The 16,744-nt window shown below is 51.4% G+C and overlaps 1 protein-coding gene across 1 annotated transcript; it reads left to right on the plus strand.

Moving 5' to 3' along the window:
* Positions 1–1,845: 1,845 nt before the first annotated feature.
* Positions 1,846–16,445, plus strand: LOC309971442 (olfactory receptor 6B9-like; the record flags this gene model as incomplete). The annotated part of the gene is given in 5 exon segments (XM_082854428.1): positions 1,846–1,909; positions 15,339–15,674; positions 15,677–15,774; positions 15,778–15,802; positions 15,805–16,445. Coding segments are annotated over 5 exon segments (1,164 nt in total).
* Positions 16,446–16,744: the final 299 nt, after the last annotated feature.

Raw genomic sequence — 16,744 nt, forward strand, 5'->3', positions numbered from 1 at the left:
CACCTCTGAGCTCGGCCGTGGTTCTGCCCCAGGCCCCTCCCCAGCACGTAGCCCACGCCGCAGCACCCTGAGGCCTTTGCAGTCACCATTGGCTCTGCCTGGCCCTCCTTCCCCTGCTATCTCCAGTGCCCCTGGGCCCTCAGGAGTCGGCACGAGCCACAGCCCTGCCCTGCACCCGGCACGCGTCACCACCCGTGGGCCCCAGGAGGGCCTGCTCACCAGCCTGCCATCCACCTCCTCCAGCACCCCAGCTCCACGTGGCAGGAACTTGTCTGTTCACTGCTGCATCTGAAGTTGAGAGCCCAGGCGGAGACCAGTGAGGACCCAGCAAACGCCTCTGAACGATGAAGGAGTAAAGGACTTCTGTAAAATGACTTCGGGGCAGAGGGACACACAGCCAAGCTACCCCCACCCGGGACCAGCGGGGCAGCTGGAGTGGCAGCAGGGCCCTCTCCCACCTTTAAGGGGCCGGTAAGCTGTCCCCTGCAGCCTGTGGGACCCCTTCTCTGATTCAGCACAGAGACTGATGGCGAGGTCTGCGCCCCACGTGCCAGGAAGCGGCCGAGGCCCCTTGCGGGTTCCTGGGCAGAGGGTCCTAGGGCCGACACCCCTTCGTGCCTCACTAAAGGGTTTCTCCATCCACCTCATGTGACCCTCACAGTGGACCACCGGAGAGCAGGGAGGTAGGTGACCATGCGGCCGGCCGGGAGCCCCAGCCACTCGGAGCAGGCAGCGTGGAGCCCACCCAGGACAGCAGGGTCTGGGGCATGGCCCAGGCCGCTCCTGTGCCCCCAGCTCTGGCCAGGGGTGGGCAGTGGTTTCTACCCGAGCCCCCTCTGCTGCATTGAGCGGCCGCTGGATGGCAGGGTGTCCACCTGCACCCACATCCTACCTCTGTCACACCAGCTGTGGTCCCACAAGGACAGCGGGGGAGGGCAGGTTTCCTTCTGGGCTCTGATTCCCGCCACTCTGGCTGACAGAGCTAATCACAGGACAGGAGGGCCCCGGGCAGAGGCCTGGCCTCCCAGGAGGAGCTGCGGGGCCGTGTGGGTGTCTTGTGCACCGGCCCCTGGGACGGGCGGGGGCTGGGGGGGGAGGAGCCTGGCCCTGTCCTCCCCCGCCTGCCTCTCCCTTCTGTGGGCTCTTTTCATGTGAGAAGAAAGTGACTGAGGACCGACGTCAGCCTCCCATTTAAGACTCGGTTATCCTTTGGAAACACACTCGTGGGCTGGGAGGCGGGTGGTGTGGGCTCCCAGGCTGCCCAGCCCCCAGCCGCTCTCCCCGCGCAGAGGAGGCTGTGGTCCGCTGTGCTTTCCCAGAAGACCAGACTCCCGTTGCTGTGAAACAGGGACCTCAGAGGAGGCGCCTGCTTCCATCTCAGGCATCGGCTGCTGTCTCCCCCGAGACGGCCTCTTTACTGTGGAGGGAATCTCTGCAGCCAGGCTCATCCCTTTTGTATCCTCAGAGCTCTATCCTGGGAGGGATGCACCTGGATGGTCGCAGGGAACACAACAGTCCTGGGATGGGGAGATCCGCAGGCCCGGCGTCCAGAGCTGGGTTCAGCTGTCAGCAGGACACACGCTGCAGGAGCCCCTGGTCAGCCTCTGCCTGCCCTGACCCAACCGAACACCCGTGCAGAACCTGAGTCCCTCTGAGCGCTCGGGACCAGGTAAGGAGCCGCGTCTGCCAGGCCCCTGCCCCAGAGAACTGTCGGGCGCCCCATGACAGGTGAGCAGAGCGTGGGCAGGGCTGGGGCTTGAACCCAGCCCCACCGCCTGAGACTGCATCAGTCTTAGCACAGGTGGAGCTGAGGGTGTGTGTGCCTGTGTTCCCGTGTCTGAGCGCATGCCTGTGTGTGCCCATTCCCGCAACAATGGGCAGCGAGCCAGCCAGGGCTGTTGGCAGCCAGGTACGTGTCTTGACTGGCCCCCGTGTGCAGGGCAGCGTGTCTGTGGTAGGGGGTTTACCCTTGTGTCAGAGCCGTGTTTGTCCATGTGTTTCTGTGCAGGTGGCGTGTGTACAGGGACGTCTGAATGTCTCTCTGGGGCACGGGCACTGCCGTCTCTGTGTCTTCAGCTGCCTGGGGGTGTGGTGTCCACGTGAATGCCTGCTCTGCTCGGGGGCCTGTGGGCTGGGCGCGGAGGGTGCAGGCACCTGTGAGTGAATCTAAGTCTGGGGGACGGTGTGTGGCTCTTGCGCTCGTGTTGGGTTTGGGGAGCACGTGTGTTGACTGGTACATGGTGGTGCAAGACGGGGACCTTGTGGTTTGTCCCCGTGCATCTGTGTGATGAGAACTCAGGCCCACCTCCCACCCCATCAAAGAAGTGGCCCTTCTGCTCCATCTTTCAGACTGAGAAACAGGAGCTGGGTGAGTACAGATCTCTGTTCCAAGTCCCACAGCCAGTCAGCGGCAGCTCAGAGCAGACATGGCTGTCAGGAGCCATAGTGGGAGAGTGGAGACGGGGGCCCGGGGTAGTGGTACCCAGGCCCTGGCCACACCGGCAGCTGACACCACACCACCAAGGTCTGACCAGACTCCCTCTTCTGCCTGGAGTCACCGCCGCCCCTGTAGCCACCAGGCACCCCAGGGTCTGTAGCAGGTGAGCTCAGCCACGGTCCCGCCATGACCCCGCGGGACAGCTGAGAGAGCAGAGGCGCGGGGAGGGCAGCTGTCCTGTCCAAGGCTCAGGTGGCCGGGGGAGGGCAGGGTTTGAACCCGAGCTGCCCATCCCAGAGCCCACACCCTGGAGCTCGGGGCCCTGCTACCTCCTAAAGTCTTTGCAGGATGAAAACGGGGGGTTCCTGCCACCTGGAGCAGACACGAAACAAGGGCAGAGATACGAGGCTGAGGTTTCTGTTCTCCAGATACATCCTGCACACGTGATGCAGCCTGTTCCAGCAGGGGCCAGGGCTGGCGGCAGCTTCTCCCCTGTTACAAGGAATTGTCTTCACAGGCTTGAAAGGACCAGGTCCTAAAGACAGAAGTCGGCTCCCCTCCCGCCCTCGCTGGGCAGCCGGCTCTCGACTGGGTGTTACTTCAACGTCAAGTGTGTGGACCCACACAGGGCCCCGTTCTGAGTCCCGCACAGTGCAGACAAAAAGCTAAAACCCCAGCCACACTACAAATGAGTGGACTGACTTTTATTTTGCCCGCGCCATGTGGCATGTGGGATCTTAGTTCCCCAACCAGGGATCGAAGCCGCGACCCCTGCAGCAGAAGTGTGGAGTCCTAACGACTGGACCACCAGGGAAGTCCCTGGACTGACTTTTAAATGGGCTTTGGAGACCTGGAAGCTCACTAGGATGTCTGGAGGGCCCGTTCTTGGGACGGAGCGACAGGCTGACGTGGGGCAGGGGGTAGGGACCCAACAGGAGGGAGCAGAGCAGCTGCTCTGGTGGTGACACGTGCCCAGAACTCCAGAGATAGAGGCCCAGGGAGGACACACCCAGATATCTGATGGCGAGACCCCAGTCCTGCACCCTGGTCCCTCCAGATGGGAGCTTGGATGGAACTTCTCTGAGAAAACGTCCCACGAAACTTGCCCAGAACCAAGGACACTGACAGTGGGGTGCCCCAGCCCAGTGACCCTTCCTGGGTATAGTTAGCATTTTGGGCCTCTCCAGTGCAGGCTGAGAGCTGAGGGTCACCAGACATCTGATGAGAGCCTCTAGCAGGCAAGATGGAGCGAAACTAAGGAAGGACTGGAAGTCAGAGGAAGCAGAGCTCAAAGGGAGAGAATTTTGTGAATATCCTCGGACATGAGAAAACATGGATTGCGTTGTTGAAACAATAAAAACTTTTTAAAAAGAGAGAGAGAGAGAGAGAGAGAGAGGGAGAAACTTGCAAACTGGAAATATGATGGCAGAAATAAAATTTCAGTAAGGATTGGAAGTGAATTGAAGAAATCGTTCAGAAAATCAAGGCAAGAATTGACATGCAAAATGGATACCAAACACGTTTCAAAATCAGGGAATTGGCCCGGAGATCTGATATCTAAGCAAGAGTACCAGAGACGCAGAGGAAACCATGGGGAGCTCCAGACCCAGGCTGGAGAACTGAGCACTTCAGATTAACCTTTTCCTGGAGGACAACCAGATAAGGGGAGTGAACCACGTTTTAATCCTAAAAGCAGCAAAGGGACAAGAGTCAGTGAGAAATTGCCAGGCTGAGGAATAAAGACCACCGGTGTCTAGTGCGGGGAGCCCAGACTCGGCCCTCAGGCCAGCTGAGTCCCTACAGACCCCACAAACACGGTGACCCTGCAAACCCACAGCCTGCCTAGGGAGGGGCTGCACCCTGGGAACGAGGGTGATTCAGGCAAGATCCAGCTCCCCGGGGCCCAGGACAACCACAAGTCGAGAATCCTCAGAGCATGAAAGTGCAGACTTTGAACTTGGAGTCACAGGATTCTAAACAACCAGCACCACCATGTGTCTGGAAGAAGTAAAAACCAACAAAAATCCCTCCTGGAGGGAGGGATTACATCAGAGTAATGCCAGTCATTCCTTCAAGTATTGCTTCAAATATCATCTTCGGCACAAAATCAAAGGTGAGAAGGCGCGTGAAGAAGTGAAAGATGTCGAGCAGCTGCCAGCATAGGACTCAGGAGAAACTCGACGAACAGCTGTATTTACGAAACCCAAGGGGGCAGAACAAGCAGAGGCGGGAGGACACGGTAGACTGAACAGCCGTCAACTTGACCTACTTGACACTTAGAGGACACGCCACGAGACACAGAAGAATACATGCTTTTCAAGTGCACATGGAACACTTTCCAAGATAGACCCTTATTCTAGGCTGTAGAACAAGCCTCAAATTTAAAAGAATTGCAAGTGATGCAGTGTATGTTTCTGATCATAATAGAATTAAAATAGAAACCAATAAAAGAATAAGATATCTGGGAAATCTCCAAATATTTGGAAACAGTACACTTCTAAGTAACTTGTTAGTTAAATGAGAAATCAAGAGAAATAAGAAACTTTTTAATGAATATAAAAACACAACATATCAAAAATTGTGGGATTCTCCTAGAGCAGTACTCAGGGAAATTCATAGCATCAAACACCTATGTTAGAAAAGAAGAAAGACCTTAAATCAATGATATCAGCTTCCAGATTAAGAAACTAGAAATATAATAATAAACTAAGCACAAAAATAAGCAGAATAAAGGAAATAATAAAGATCAGAGCAGAAATCAGTGAAATGGAGCACAGAAAAAAAAGAGAGAAAATCAATGAAAACAAATGCTGGTTCTTTGAGAGCATCAGTAAAATTGATGATACGGGGATTTGCCACTTGTACAGACATTCAGGACCGACTGGCACAGACCTCAAAGGAGACTCCTGAGGGGGCTCTCTTCTGCCCCGCCAGCTCTGGCTGCTGTGCTCCTCCCCTGGTCCTGATCAACAGCACCTGCGTGGACCTGGAGAGGTGCTGTAGGTCTCAGGTTACTCTCAGTGAAGACCTGCTAGAGCAGACACAGGAACGCCTTTCAGGTAACTGCTGATTCTAAAAATATTTTCAACCTTACAGCCCACCACCCTTTCCTTCACCACCTATGTTCTTCTGCGCTGAGCGACGAATCACCACAAACTTAGTGGCTCAAAACAACACACATTTGTTATCTCATGGTCTCTGTGGGACGCTGGCCTAAGCACAGCTGAGCTGGGTCCTGCTCAGGGCCCCAGGCTGCAGTCAGGTGGGCTGAGTTCTCATCTGAGGCTTGACCAGGGCCGGACCCTCAGGCAGAATTTGTCTCCCTGCAGCTGTGGGACTGAGGTCCCATTTTCTTTCTGGCTGCTCTCGGCCCGAGAGGCCACCGCCGTGCCCTGCCCTGGGGCCTTCCCACAGGCCTTCTCATGATGGTGGCTTGCTTCTTCAGGACCAGCAGGGCCAAGCTCAGACTGCATCTTACAGGACGTACCGTGGTTACAGGAGGGACAGCCCCCCACCTTTGCATGTTTACTGGTTCCCATCCACCCTCAGGGGCTTTCTGTTGTCCTCAAAATATTAGTAAAAATGGCCTGGAGATGAGCTGGGTTCACTCAACACCCTAGAGCTCCTTTGCCCAGACAACTGTTGGCCAAATTTATACCTAAGCCCTTCCTTCCACTGCTTAACCTCATAAAATTCCCTTTTCAAAAAATCTTTATGGGACTTCCCTGGTGGCACAGTGGTTAAGAATCCACCTGCCAATGCAGAGGACACGGGTTCGAGCCCTGGTCCAGGAAGATCCCACATGCCATGAAGCAACAAAGCCCGTGCACCACAACTACTGAGCCCATGCACCTAGAGCCCATGCTCTACAACAAGAGAAGCCAGTGCAGTGAGAAGCCTGTGCACTGCAACGAAGAGTAGCCCCCGCTCATTGCAACTAGAGAAAGCCCACATGCAGCAATGAAGACCCAATGCAGCCAAAAATTAATTAATTAATTTTTTAAAAATCTTTATTCAAATTACAGAGGAGGGGAATGTAAGGTGAATTTTAACAAAAGTAAACCTTGTTTATTGATAATGATGAAGCTGATGTTACCAGGAAGAAATTTCCTACTATGTAAGTGCAGGGTGTAATGTTTTTCCTTAAAATGTTGACTTTAAAGAATGTTCCTTGCAATACAGGCAGCTAAGTCCAGATTTTATTTCTGACCATGGAGTAATTCCTGAGAAATACTTGGATTATATGCCTCAAATGGACAGGGACTGTGTCTCCTACTGCTGTATTTACACCTAGTATGGTGTACCTAGGACAAGAGCCGGGCCTCGTTAAACACTTGGCAACGAGCTGGACAATAAAGACCATGCTCTGGGGGGAGGGGAAGGTTCCCATCCACTCTCGGGATTGTGCAGCACGGGAACACAAGGCTACCCCAGGCCCCATCACCACACCACTGTCCCATTCTTCAAAATTAAGGTGCAAACACACTATTGTTAACTATAAGCACCATGTGTTCAGCAGAGCTCCGGAACGTACCTTGCATGACAGAAACTTTATACCCATTGAAACACAGCTCCCCTTTCCCCTCCCGCAGCTCCTGGCAGCCTCCATCCTCCTCTGTTTCTATGAGTTTGACTCTGTTGATGCCTCGTATATGTGGAGTCACGCAGCATTCGTCCTTCTGTGCCTGGCTTATTTCACCGAGCATGATGTCTTCCAGGTTCATCCATATTGTCACATATAGCAGGATTTCCTTCTTTTTTAAGGCTGAATAATATTCCAGTGTATGCACAGCAAAGAAAACCATCAACTAAATGAAAAGACAACCTAGTGAATGGGAGAAAAATATTTGCAAATGATATTAACCACTTTGGAAAACAGTATGGAGTTTCCTCAAAAAAATTAAAATTAGAACTACCATATGATTCAGAAATTCCACTCCTAAGTACATAGCCAAAGAAAGTGAAAACACCAATTCTAAAAAATACACACACACCAATGTTCATAGCAGCATTATTTACAATAGCCTAGACACGGAAGCAACCTAAATATCCATCGACAGATGAATGGATAAAGAAAATGTGGTATATATATACAATGGAATATTACTCAACCATAAAAAAGAATGAAATAATGCCATTTGCAGCAACATGGATGGACCTAGAGATGATCATTCTAAGTGAAGTAAGTCAGAAAGAGAAAGACAAATATCATATGTTATCAATTATATGTGGAATCTAAAAAAAATGATACAAACAAACTTATTTACAAAACAGAAATAGACTCACAGACATAGAGAATAAACTTATAGTTACCAAAGAGTTTGGGATTAACAGCTACACACTAGTATATATAAAATACATAAATAACAAGGACCTACTGTATAGCACAGGGAACTATATTCAATATATTGTAATAACCTATAATGGGAAAGAATCTGAAAAGGAATATATATATGTATGTATGTATATGTATGTATAACTGAATCACTTTCTGGTGCAAGAGAATTGAAAACTGGTACTCAAGCAAATACTTGTACACGAAGGTCCGTAGCAGCACTATTCACATATTGCCAAAAGGTAGAAACAACCCTAAGAGATGGATAAAGAAAGAAAAGTTGGTATATACTTACAATGGAATATTATCCAGTCATAAAAAGGAATGAAGTATTGATTCAGGCTGCAACATGGATGAACCTTGAAAACATTAAGCTAAATGAAAGAAGCCAGACACAAAATGTTACATATCATATTGATGTCATTTATATGAAATATCTAGGATAGGTAAATCCACAGACAGAAAGCAAATTGGGAGCTGACTGGTTCATTTTATGTTATGGGAATTTCACTTCAATTTTTAAATAGGAAAAAGAAAAGAATGTCAAAAAAGAAGGAAATACTTAAAATATTTCCATGAATATGTAGATGAACATTATTCTAACCTCAGAGTAGCCAAGAATGTCCTTTAAAAGCATGTGAATCAGGGACTTCCCTGATGGTGCAGTGGTTAAGAATCCGCCTGCCAGTGCAGGGGACACAGGTTCGATCCCTGATCCGGGAAGATCCCACATGCTGCAGAGCAACTCCGCCCATGCGCCACAACTACTGAGCCTGCGCTCTACAGCCCACAAGCCACAACTACTGAAGCCCATGAGCCTAGAGCCCATATGCTCCAAAACAAGAGAAGCCACCACAATGAGAAGCCCTCACAATGCAACGAAGACCCAACACAGCCAGAACTAAATTTAAAAAAATAAAATAAATTTATTAAAAAAAAAGAATGTGAAGTGTAAAAAAATAAATATTGAAAATTTTGACTGTGTTAAAATTATGACCTTTAACACCTCACCAGAGAAGATATACAGATGAAAAAGAAGCCTATGATAAGATGGCCAACAAAATTTACTAGAAAATTGCACATCAAAATAAGCAGGGATGGGCTTCCCTGGTGGCGCAGTGGTTGAGAGTCCGCCTGCCGATGCAGGGGACACGGGTTCGTGCCCCAGTCCGGGAAGATCCCACGTGCCACGGAGCAGCTGGGCCCGTGAGCCATGGCCGCTGAGCCTGCGCGTCCGGAGCCTGTGCTCCGCAACGGGAGAGGCCACAGCAGTGAGGGGCCCGCGTATCGCAAAAAAAAAAAAAAAAAAAAAAAAAGCAGGGATTTCCCTGGCGGTCCAGTGGTTAAGACTCCGCGCTTCCACTGCAGGGGACACGGGTTCGATCCCTGGTCAGGAAACTAAGATCCCACATGCCCCACAGCACAGCCAAATAAATAAATAAATAAAGTTTTTAAAAAGGAGATACGACTACTCACCTATAAGAACAGCTAGAATCCAAAAGCCTGACAATGCACAATGCTGGCAAGGATGTGGAGCAAAAGGACTCTGTTTCATTGCTGGCGGGAAAGCAAATGAAAAAGCCACTGTGGAAGATAGTTAGGCAGCTTCCTAACAGCTAAATGTAGTCTTGCCATGTGATCTAGCAGCCACACTCCTAGGTATTTGCCCAACTGATCTGAAAATTTATGCCCACGAAGAAACCCGCATGCCAGTGTTTACAGCAGCTTTACCCATAACCACCCAAAACTGGGAGCAACCAAGATGCCCTTCAATAGGTGAGCAAATAATCAACTGTGGCCCACTTAGTGCTAATTCCATCCAGTGGAATGTCATTTAGCACTAAAAAGGAGTGAGCGGTCGAGCCACGAAGAGACATGGCTGAATCTTAAAGGTACATTGCGAACTGAACGACACCAGTCTGAAGAGGCTACACACCGTGTGAGTCCAATTTTATAACATTCTGGAAAAGGCAAAGCTGTGGAGACAGTAAAGGTCAGTAAGTGCCAAAGGGCCAGGGGGAGGAGAGAGGGTTTAACAGGTGAAGTTCAGAGGATTTTAAGGCAGCGAAACTCTTCTGTGATAGTGTAATGGTGGATACATGATATTGATACTTGTTAAAACCCACAGAACTCTACTGTACAAAACGTGAACTTCAATGTATATAAACTTTAAAAAAAAATCATTTAGGAGGCTCAGGGACTCTAGATGGAATGCAGAAGGCGGCAAACAATTGAACTGTAGAAGGAATGCAAGAAAAACCTCACTGCAGGACGTGGGGTGTAAAGGTGCTAGTCTAAGTAACCTTGGAAATGAGTGGAGTCTGTAAGACCAATGGCAGGAGAAACTACACAGCACTGTGCTCTAGTTGACAAAGATTTTTCCTAACAGAGTACAGGTTAACAATTCTACCACCACTTTGCATGTACACTGGAATTGGACAATTAAGTTAATGGATGATGGGCAGTGGGAGCCCGGGGTTTCACTGTCGGGGTGGACACTTACAGATAAGCACGGCAAGGAGGATGGAATGGTCCATGTGGTGACGGATCAGAGCTGGAGACATCAGTAAGGTCTCCTGTTTGGCTTAGCACAGATACAGGTGTTACATACAGAAATACGTGTGGAAGTGTGTGCACACAGGTTACTGTACACACAGGTCTCCTTGCTCTGTCAGGCAAGGGGGCCTAGAGATAACAGTATCCTAGTAGCGACAGGCACTGCTGGCACCCAGAGGTTGCTTTCTTTTTTTTTTTTTTTTTTTTTGGCCATGCCTCGTGGCACAAGAGATCTTAATTCCCTGACCAGGGATCGAACCTGTGCCCCCTGCAGTGGAAGCTCGGAGTGCTAACCACTGGACCACCAGGGAAGTCCCCAGAGGTTGGTTTCTAATATCATCGTATAATAAAAGGTACCAGGGCTCCTTGGGAAAATGGCTGATTCCAGGTATAGCAGGAAATGTGCAGGATGAGCCTGGGGCATCTCAGCACCAGAAAGTAAGTATTCAAAAGAAAAGCCAAAATGATGGGGCGTGTCCAAGGGGCCCAGGAATCATCTGAGAGCTCCCAGTGACAAAAGCTGGGATGGTTCGAGCAACAAAATAATTAGCATAGCATCAGGTTATAACCCAAAGTATGAAATAAAATCCATGCGTCTGTACTGATATAAAGGACTGATTGGATAAATAAAGAAATGAGGAGAAAAGACAATCTTCCATGCAAAAGAACTGCAAGTGATTTAGGTCTATATTCCTTTCTCAAGGAGGGAGAGCATGACCGCCGCCCCCCCCACCCACTCCTTAAGTATGGGCTGATGTAATCATCTCCTTCCAGAGAGGACAGTGTGGAAGGCTGGTGGGTAACCTGACAGGAGAGATGACACACGGCCTCAGCCAGGTGATCAAGGTCAGCACCAGCACTGATGATCCTTGTTGACAGTATGGACCTCTGATACGACATGATGAGAAGGACACTTTATCTCTGTAGTCTTCCCCCCAAAGATCCTTAACCCCAGTCTAATCTTGAGAAAAACATGAGACAAACCCTAATTTGGGGACATCCTATAAAAGAGATAACCCAAACTCCTCAAAACTGTCAAAAAAAAAGAAAAGTATGAGAAACTCACAGCCAAGAGGAACCTAAGGAAGCATGACAACTAAATGTAAAGTTGTGTTCTGGATGGGATCCGGGGACAGGAAAAGAACATTGGGTAAAAACTAAGGAAATCCAACTAAAGTATGGACTTTAGTTGATAATCATGTATCAATATTGGTTCATGAATTGTAACAAACATACCCCACACTAATGTAAGATATTAGCATTAGGGGAAATTGGGTATGGGGTGTACGGGAACTGTCTGTACTAAATTTGCAACTTTTCTGCAAATCTAAAACTGTTCTAAAATAACTGAAAAATTAAGAACTCTGTTCATCAAAAGACATCTTAAAGGAACTGAGAAAAGCTATAACCTGGGGAAAGATATTTGCAAAACATGGTAAAAATTAAAAAACACTAATGATGTGAATCAAAGATGAACCAAAAAATGAAGAGATAGACCATGTTCATGTATTGGAAGATTCAATATTGTAAACATGTTAATTCTCCCCAAACTGATCTAGATTCAATGCAATTCCAATAAAAATTACAACAGAATTTTTTTCATAGAAATCAAGTAGCTGAATCTAAAATTTATGGAAAAGCTAAGTAACTAAAAGAGCCAAAGCTACTTTGAAGAACGAGAACAGTCAGAGCGCTCGCACCAGCTGCTTCAAGCCTATAAGGCTGCCGTAATCGAGGCAGTGCGGCGTCAGAGAGGACGAGCTTAGGGACAAATGGAACAGAACAGGATCCAGAAATAGACCCATGAACACAGATCACTTCCCAATACAGGCCCATATTCTAGAGCATTAAATAAATCTCAAACTCTAAAAGATGCAAAATTATGCAAAGGATGTGCTCTGATTACAATGAAATTAAAATATCTGGAGAAATATCTCCAGAAAACTTCCAAATATTTGGAAATTAAATAACACTCTTCCAGACAACCGTGGTCTATCTATATAATGGAACGGGCACAGATACCCTGGACATGCCTCAAAAACATGCTGACAGAAGCCAGAGACAAAAGAGGGGATATTGGGTGGGTCCGTTTCTCTTACATTCTAGAAAGAAACAGAATTAATCTATGAAGAAAAGAATCAGAACAGTGGCTGCCTCGAAGTGGGGGATTAAGGGTTGACTGGGAAGGAGCATGCTTCTGGGGTGAAGGAAGTTTGTATCTTGATGAGGTGCGGGTCCATGCATGTGTGCATTCATCAAAACTCATCAAGCTTAACACTTAAGGTCTGTGCACTTCACTGTGTAAATTACACCTCAGTAAAGAAATTTAGAAAAGGATATAAAGAGAACTCCTGCAAATCAATAAGTAAAAGGTGGCACCATGGAGAGAAATGGGCAAAAGACACACACACACACACACACACTCACACACACGGGCATCTCACAGAAGCAGAAACACTCACTGACACTAACCATAGCAAGAGAAGCAGCGAAAGACGATTCACAGTGAGATGCTATTTTTAGCCTCCAAATTGGCAAATATTAGGAAATCCACCAACACCATCTGTTGTAGAGGATGTTGTGGTAGGAGTGTAATCCCTACAGCCACTTTGAGGAAAGAACTTGGCATTTTCTTGCAGTTGCATGTGAAGTTCAGCCCCAGCACTCCCATTCATAGGGGTGGCTGCAAGAGAAACCCTGGCGCCCCGCACTCAGGAGCTGCGCACAAAGAACAAATGCACAGATCGTGAGGCAGACACGATAGAATGTTACTGCGCAGGTGTCAGAATGAGTGCAGTACAGCTGCCACAAAGAGTAAGAATCTTCGCAACAAAAAAAGCAAGACCCAGAAGACAGCATGTAGCATGATACCCTTTGTTATGACGTTTGAATACGAGCAAAACTAAGCAATGTGTTATCTATAATTAAAATGCTTTAGGCAGCAGGGGAACCCCCGTGAGTGGTCCCTCTGAGAGGGAAGGAGGGGTGGCAGAGGGGAGGAACTAAGGTCACTTATTAGCCACTGTGTAGGTCTTGAGTGGAGAGCAGGTTTACAAGAGTCCCTTACCTTATTTTATACCAACGAATGAATAAATGCTCTGCATGGAGAGGAAATAAAACGATTGCTATCGGGTAGCAGCCCCTCCCGTTTGGACCTCAGGGAAGGGCCTTGAGACTGGGAGCCAGTCTCAGGCGTCACCAGGGCCAGGACACCTGGAGGGCAGGTGACAGGCCAGGCTCTATTTGTCCCACCCGTTACATCATATTCCCCCCTCACAGTCCCTCCATGGACCCTGCAAATTGCTCTGAGTCCCGCTGGTGAGAATGCCAATTAGCGTCCTCCAGAAGACAGGGCTGGGGGGGCATAGCCTCTAATGAACCCCATAAAAGCCACCTGGGCCCTGAGGCAGCAGGACCCAATGAGATGCGCCACTTCCCCTAGACCCTCCCTGGAGACCTTCTGCGAGGGGAGGGGTGGGGTAGGTTGGCAGTGACCTTGGTCTTGAGGCAAAGGGTCTGGGGGTGCTACGAGGGCAGCACCTTCCGGGTGCCCCCAACACCTGACACCAAGTTGCACGGCATAGACAGCAGGGCACGGGCTCCTGGAGCCCCCAGCCCTGATGTCCCGTGTCCAAGCTGGCCCACCAACCCCGGTTCTGCAGCCCCTTCTCAGGCCCAGCCTCTTCTGCCGCATCGCCAACGGGTCTCACATCGCCAGGGACTGGGACACAGTTCTCAGTCCCCTCTGCACCCCCCACCAGCTCTGAGCCCTCCTGCAGCCCCTCCCCAGGGGGCTGGGCACCGGGCGCCATCAGTGGGGGTCTCCAAGCCCCTTCGAGGTGAGCCAGGAGCAGCCACCAGCTCAGCCCCAGCCCAGGGAAGGTCAATGTAGAAGGAACCGGCTGAGGGTCGCCCAAGAAGTACACTTGCCGGCGGGAATCACCCTCCCCCTCCAGCGCGCCCCCGGTCCTGCTGGACAGACCCCAACCTCGCAGAGCCGGGGAGGGGTTGAAGAGGAGCTGAGGCCCCAGGAGCCCCTCACCCACCAGCGGGGAGCACTGCCCGGCTCCGCCCAAGCCCGCCCACCTCCCTGCCACTCGCCCATCCGTCAGACACCCAACTCCTGGGCGTCCTGGCACGAAAGTCCCAAACTGCGAGGCCCTTGAAAGGCTCTGAGTGGACCGATTCCACCATCCCCCAAAGGCCACTTTGATGCTCAGAAAACACAGGATAAAGACCTCAGGTCGGTTCACGGAGAGTCATGTGGGGACACCAAAAGTGGGGATCAACCCTCCCACCCCCTCCCCCCAAACCCCCTCCCCCACACCCCTCCCCCCACACCCCCAGCCCTGCAAACCCCTGGCCCAGGGTTTGCTCACCCCTGGAGAGCCGGCTGGCCATCTGATGGAAGTGGTGTCCTTCCTGAGGCCTGAGGGGCCCTGGCCAGAGAGCAGCACAGAGCAGCAGTCCCTGAGGGCCCACGTGGAGGAGGCCAGGGAAGTGCCCAGACACACAGCCTAAGACGGCACACCAGGCAGGCAGAATGCGTCTTCTCTCCTGCTATGTGCACACATACACCTGTGTGTGAGTGTGTGTGCATGTACCTGGGGGTGTGTGCAGGAGTGCACCTGTGTGTGTGTGTGTGTGTGCACGGGCACACGCACTCCCACGCCTGTCCGTGTACCTGGTGCTGGGACAGGGAACAGCACGCACCTGAGAGCACCCACATGAGTGTGGAGGTAAGAGGTGTATCTGCGCGCAGCGGTGTGCAGGCACCGAGGCCCCCTTGCCAGGTGTTAGCTCAGGGCGAGGTGCTGGGCTGAGAGGGGGTCAGTGCTGCAGCGGCTTTGAGAAGGGTTACAGTGCCCCATGCAGCTCTCACGGCCCGGCCCCCTGCCCAGCACACATCACACCTGCATCTCCCCGCTGTCCAGGGCAGTGCCCCATGCAGCTCTCACGGCCCGGCCCCCTGCCCAGCACACATCACACCTGCATCTCTCCGCTATCCAGGGTACTCAGAAGTGACCCCCCTGCCAGGGAGGGCTATGAGAAACTCCACCAACTCCACTGAGACCTTGGTGACAGATGTCATCCTGCTGGGCTTCCCTGGGCTGTACCACCTTCAGGGGCCACTGCTCGGGTCATTCTTCACGATCTACATGGTGACTGTCCTGGAGAACCTGGCCATCGTGGTGACCGTCAGAGCCAGCCAGCCACTGCACACACCCGTGTCCTACTTCTGGGCCAACCTGTCGGTGCTGGAGACCCTCTACACCTCGGTCACTGTCCCCAAGCTGCCGTCTGGCCTCCTGGCCTCGGCGAGGACCGTCTCCTTCTCAGGCTGCCTCACCAGCTGCTCCTCTTCCTCTGCCTGGGCTCCCCTGAGTGCTTCCTCCTGGCCACCATGGCCTGTGACCGGTTCCTGGCCATCTGTCGCCTGCTGCGCTAGCCGGCCATCACGGACTCGAGGCTCTGCTGAGCCTAGCCCTCAGCGCCTGGCTGGGTGGCTTCCTGGTCTCCTTTGTGTCCATGGCTCTCACCTCCTGCCTCAGGCTCTGTGGCCCCAACGTCCTCAACCGCTTCTTCTGTGACATCTCACCCCTGCTGCGGCTCTGCTGCTCCAGCACCATCACCATCGAAGTGCTGGACTTCGTGGCAGCCCTGGCTGTGCTCGCGACCTTCCTGCCAGTGACCGTGGTCTCCTATGCCCACATCGTGGCCACGGTGCTGAGCATTCCAGGAGGGTCCGGCCACCACAAGGCCTTCTCCACCTGCGCTTCCCACCTGGCGCTGGTGGCCATCTTCTACACCACCACCATCTTCATGCACACCTGGCCTCACGCTGCCAGCTCCTTCGACTTCAACAAGCTGGTGTTCAGGGTCTACTTGGTTGTGACCCCACGGCTCAACCCCAACATCTACTGCCTGTCGAACCACGACATCAGCGAGGCCCTGACCAAACTCCACCAGGCCCTGGCCCCTCCTAGCACCAGCTGCAGGGGGAGGAACTTCAAATCCGTCCCCCGTCATCTGCTCACAGCCACCAGTCCACACCAGGCAGGCCATGGCTCTCTCCCAGTGCAGCCAGCAAGCTCCTCTCTTCCCCCCTCACCCTGAGATGGGAGCACAGTGGGAACTGCCAAAACTCCGAAGGCTCCAGCTGCCTCTCACAGGGAGCTTCAGCACCCGATCAGGGGACAGCTCCTCAGCCCAGGACGAGCTCACTCCGAGCTCCCGGGAAGGTCCCCCTCCACTGTCACTCCCCCGACCACCTGTGACCTGGTCAATCTCTGGCTTTCCCCCACGCCTGGAAGCTTTCAAGATCTTCTTGTTGTGTTTGGTGTCCAGGGTATGCTTGTGTGTGTATGTGCGTGTGTAGTTATCATGCTTGGAGTTTGTCACGCTTCTAGAATTCG

The sequence above is a fragment of the Leucopleurus acutus genome (assembly GCF_964270905.1).
Source record: "Leucopleurus acutus genome assembly, chromosome: 14".
Taxonomy (NCBI): domain Eukaryota; kingdom Metazoa; phylum Chordata; class Mammalia; order Artiodactyla; family Delphinidae; genus Leucopleurus; species Leucopleurus acutus.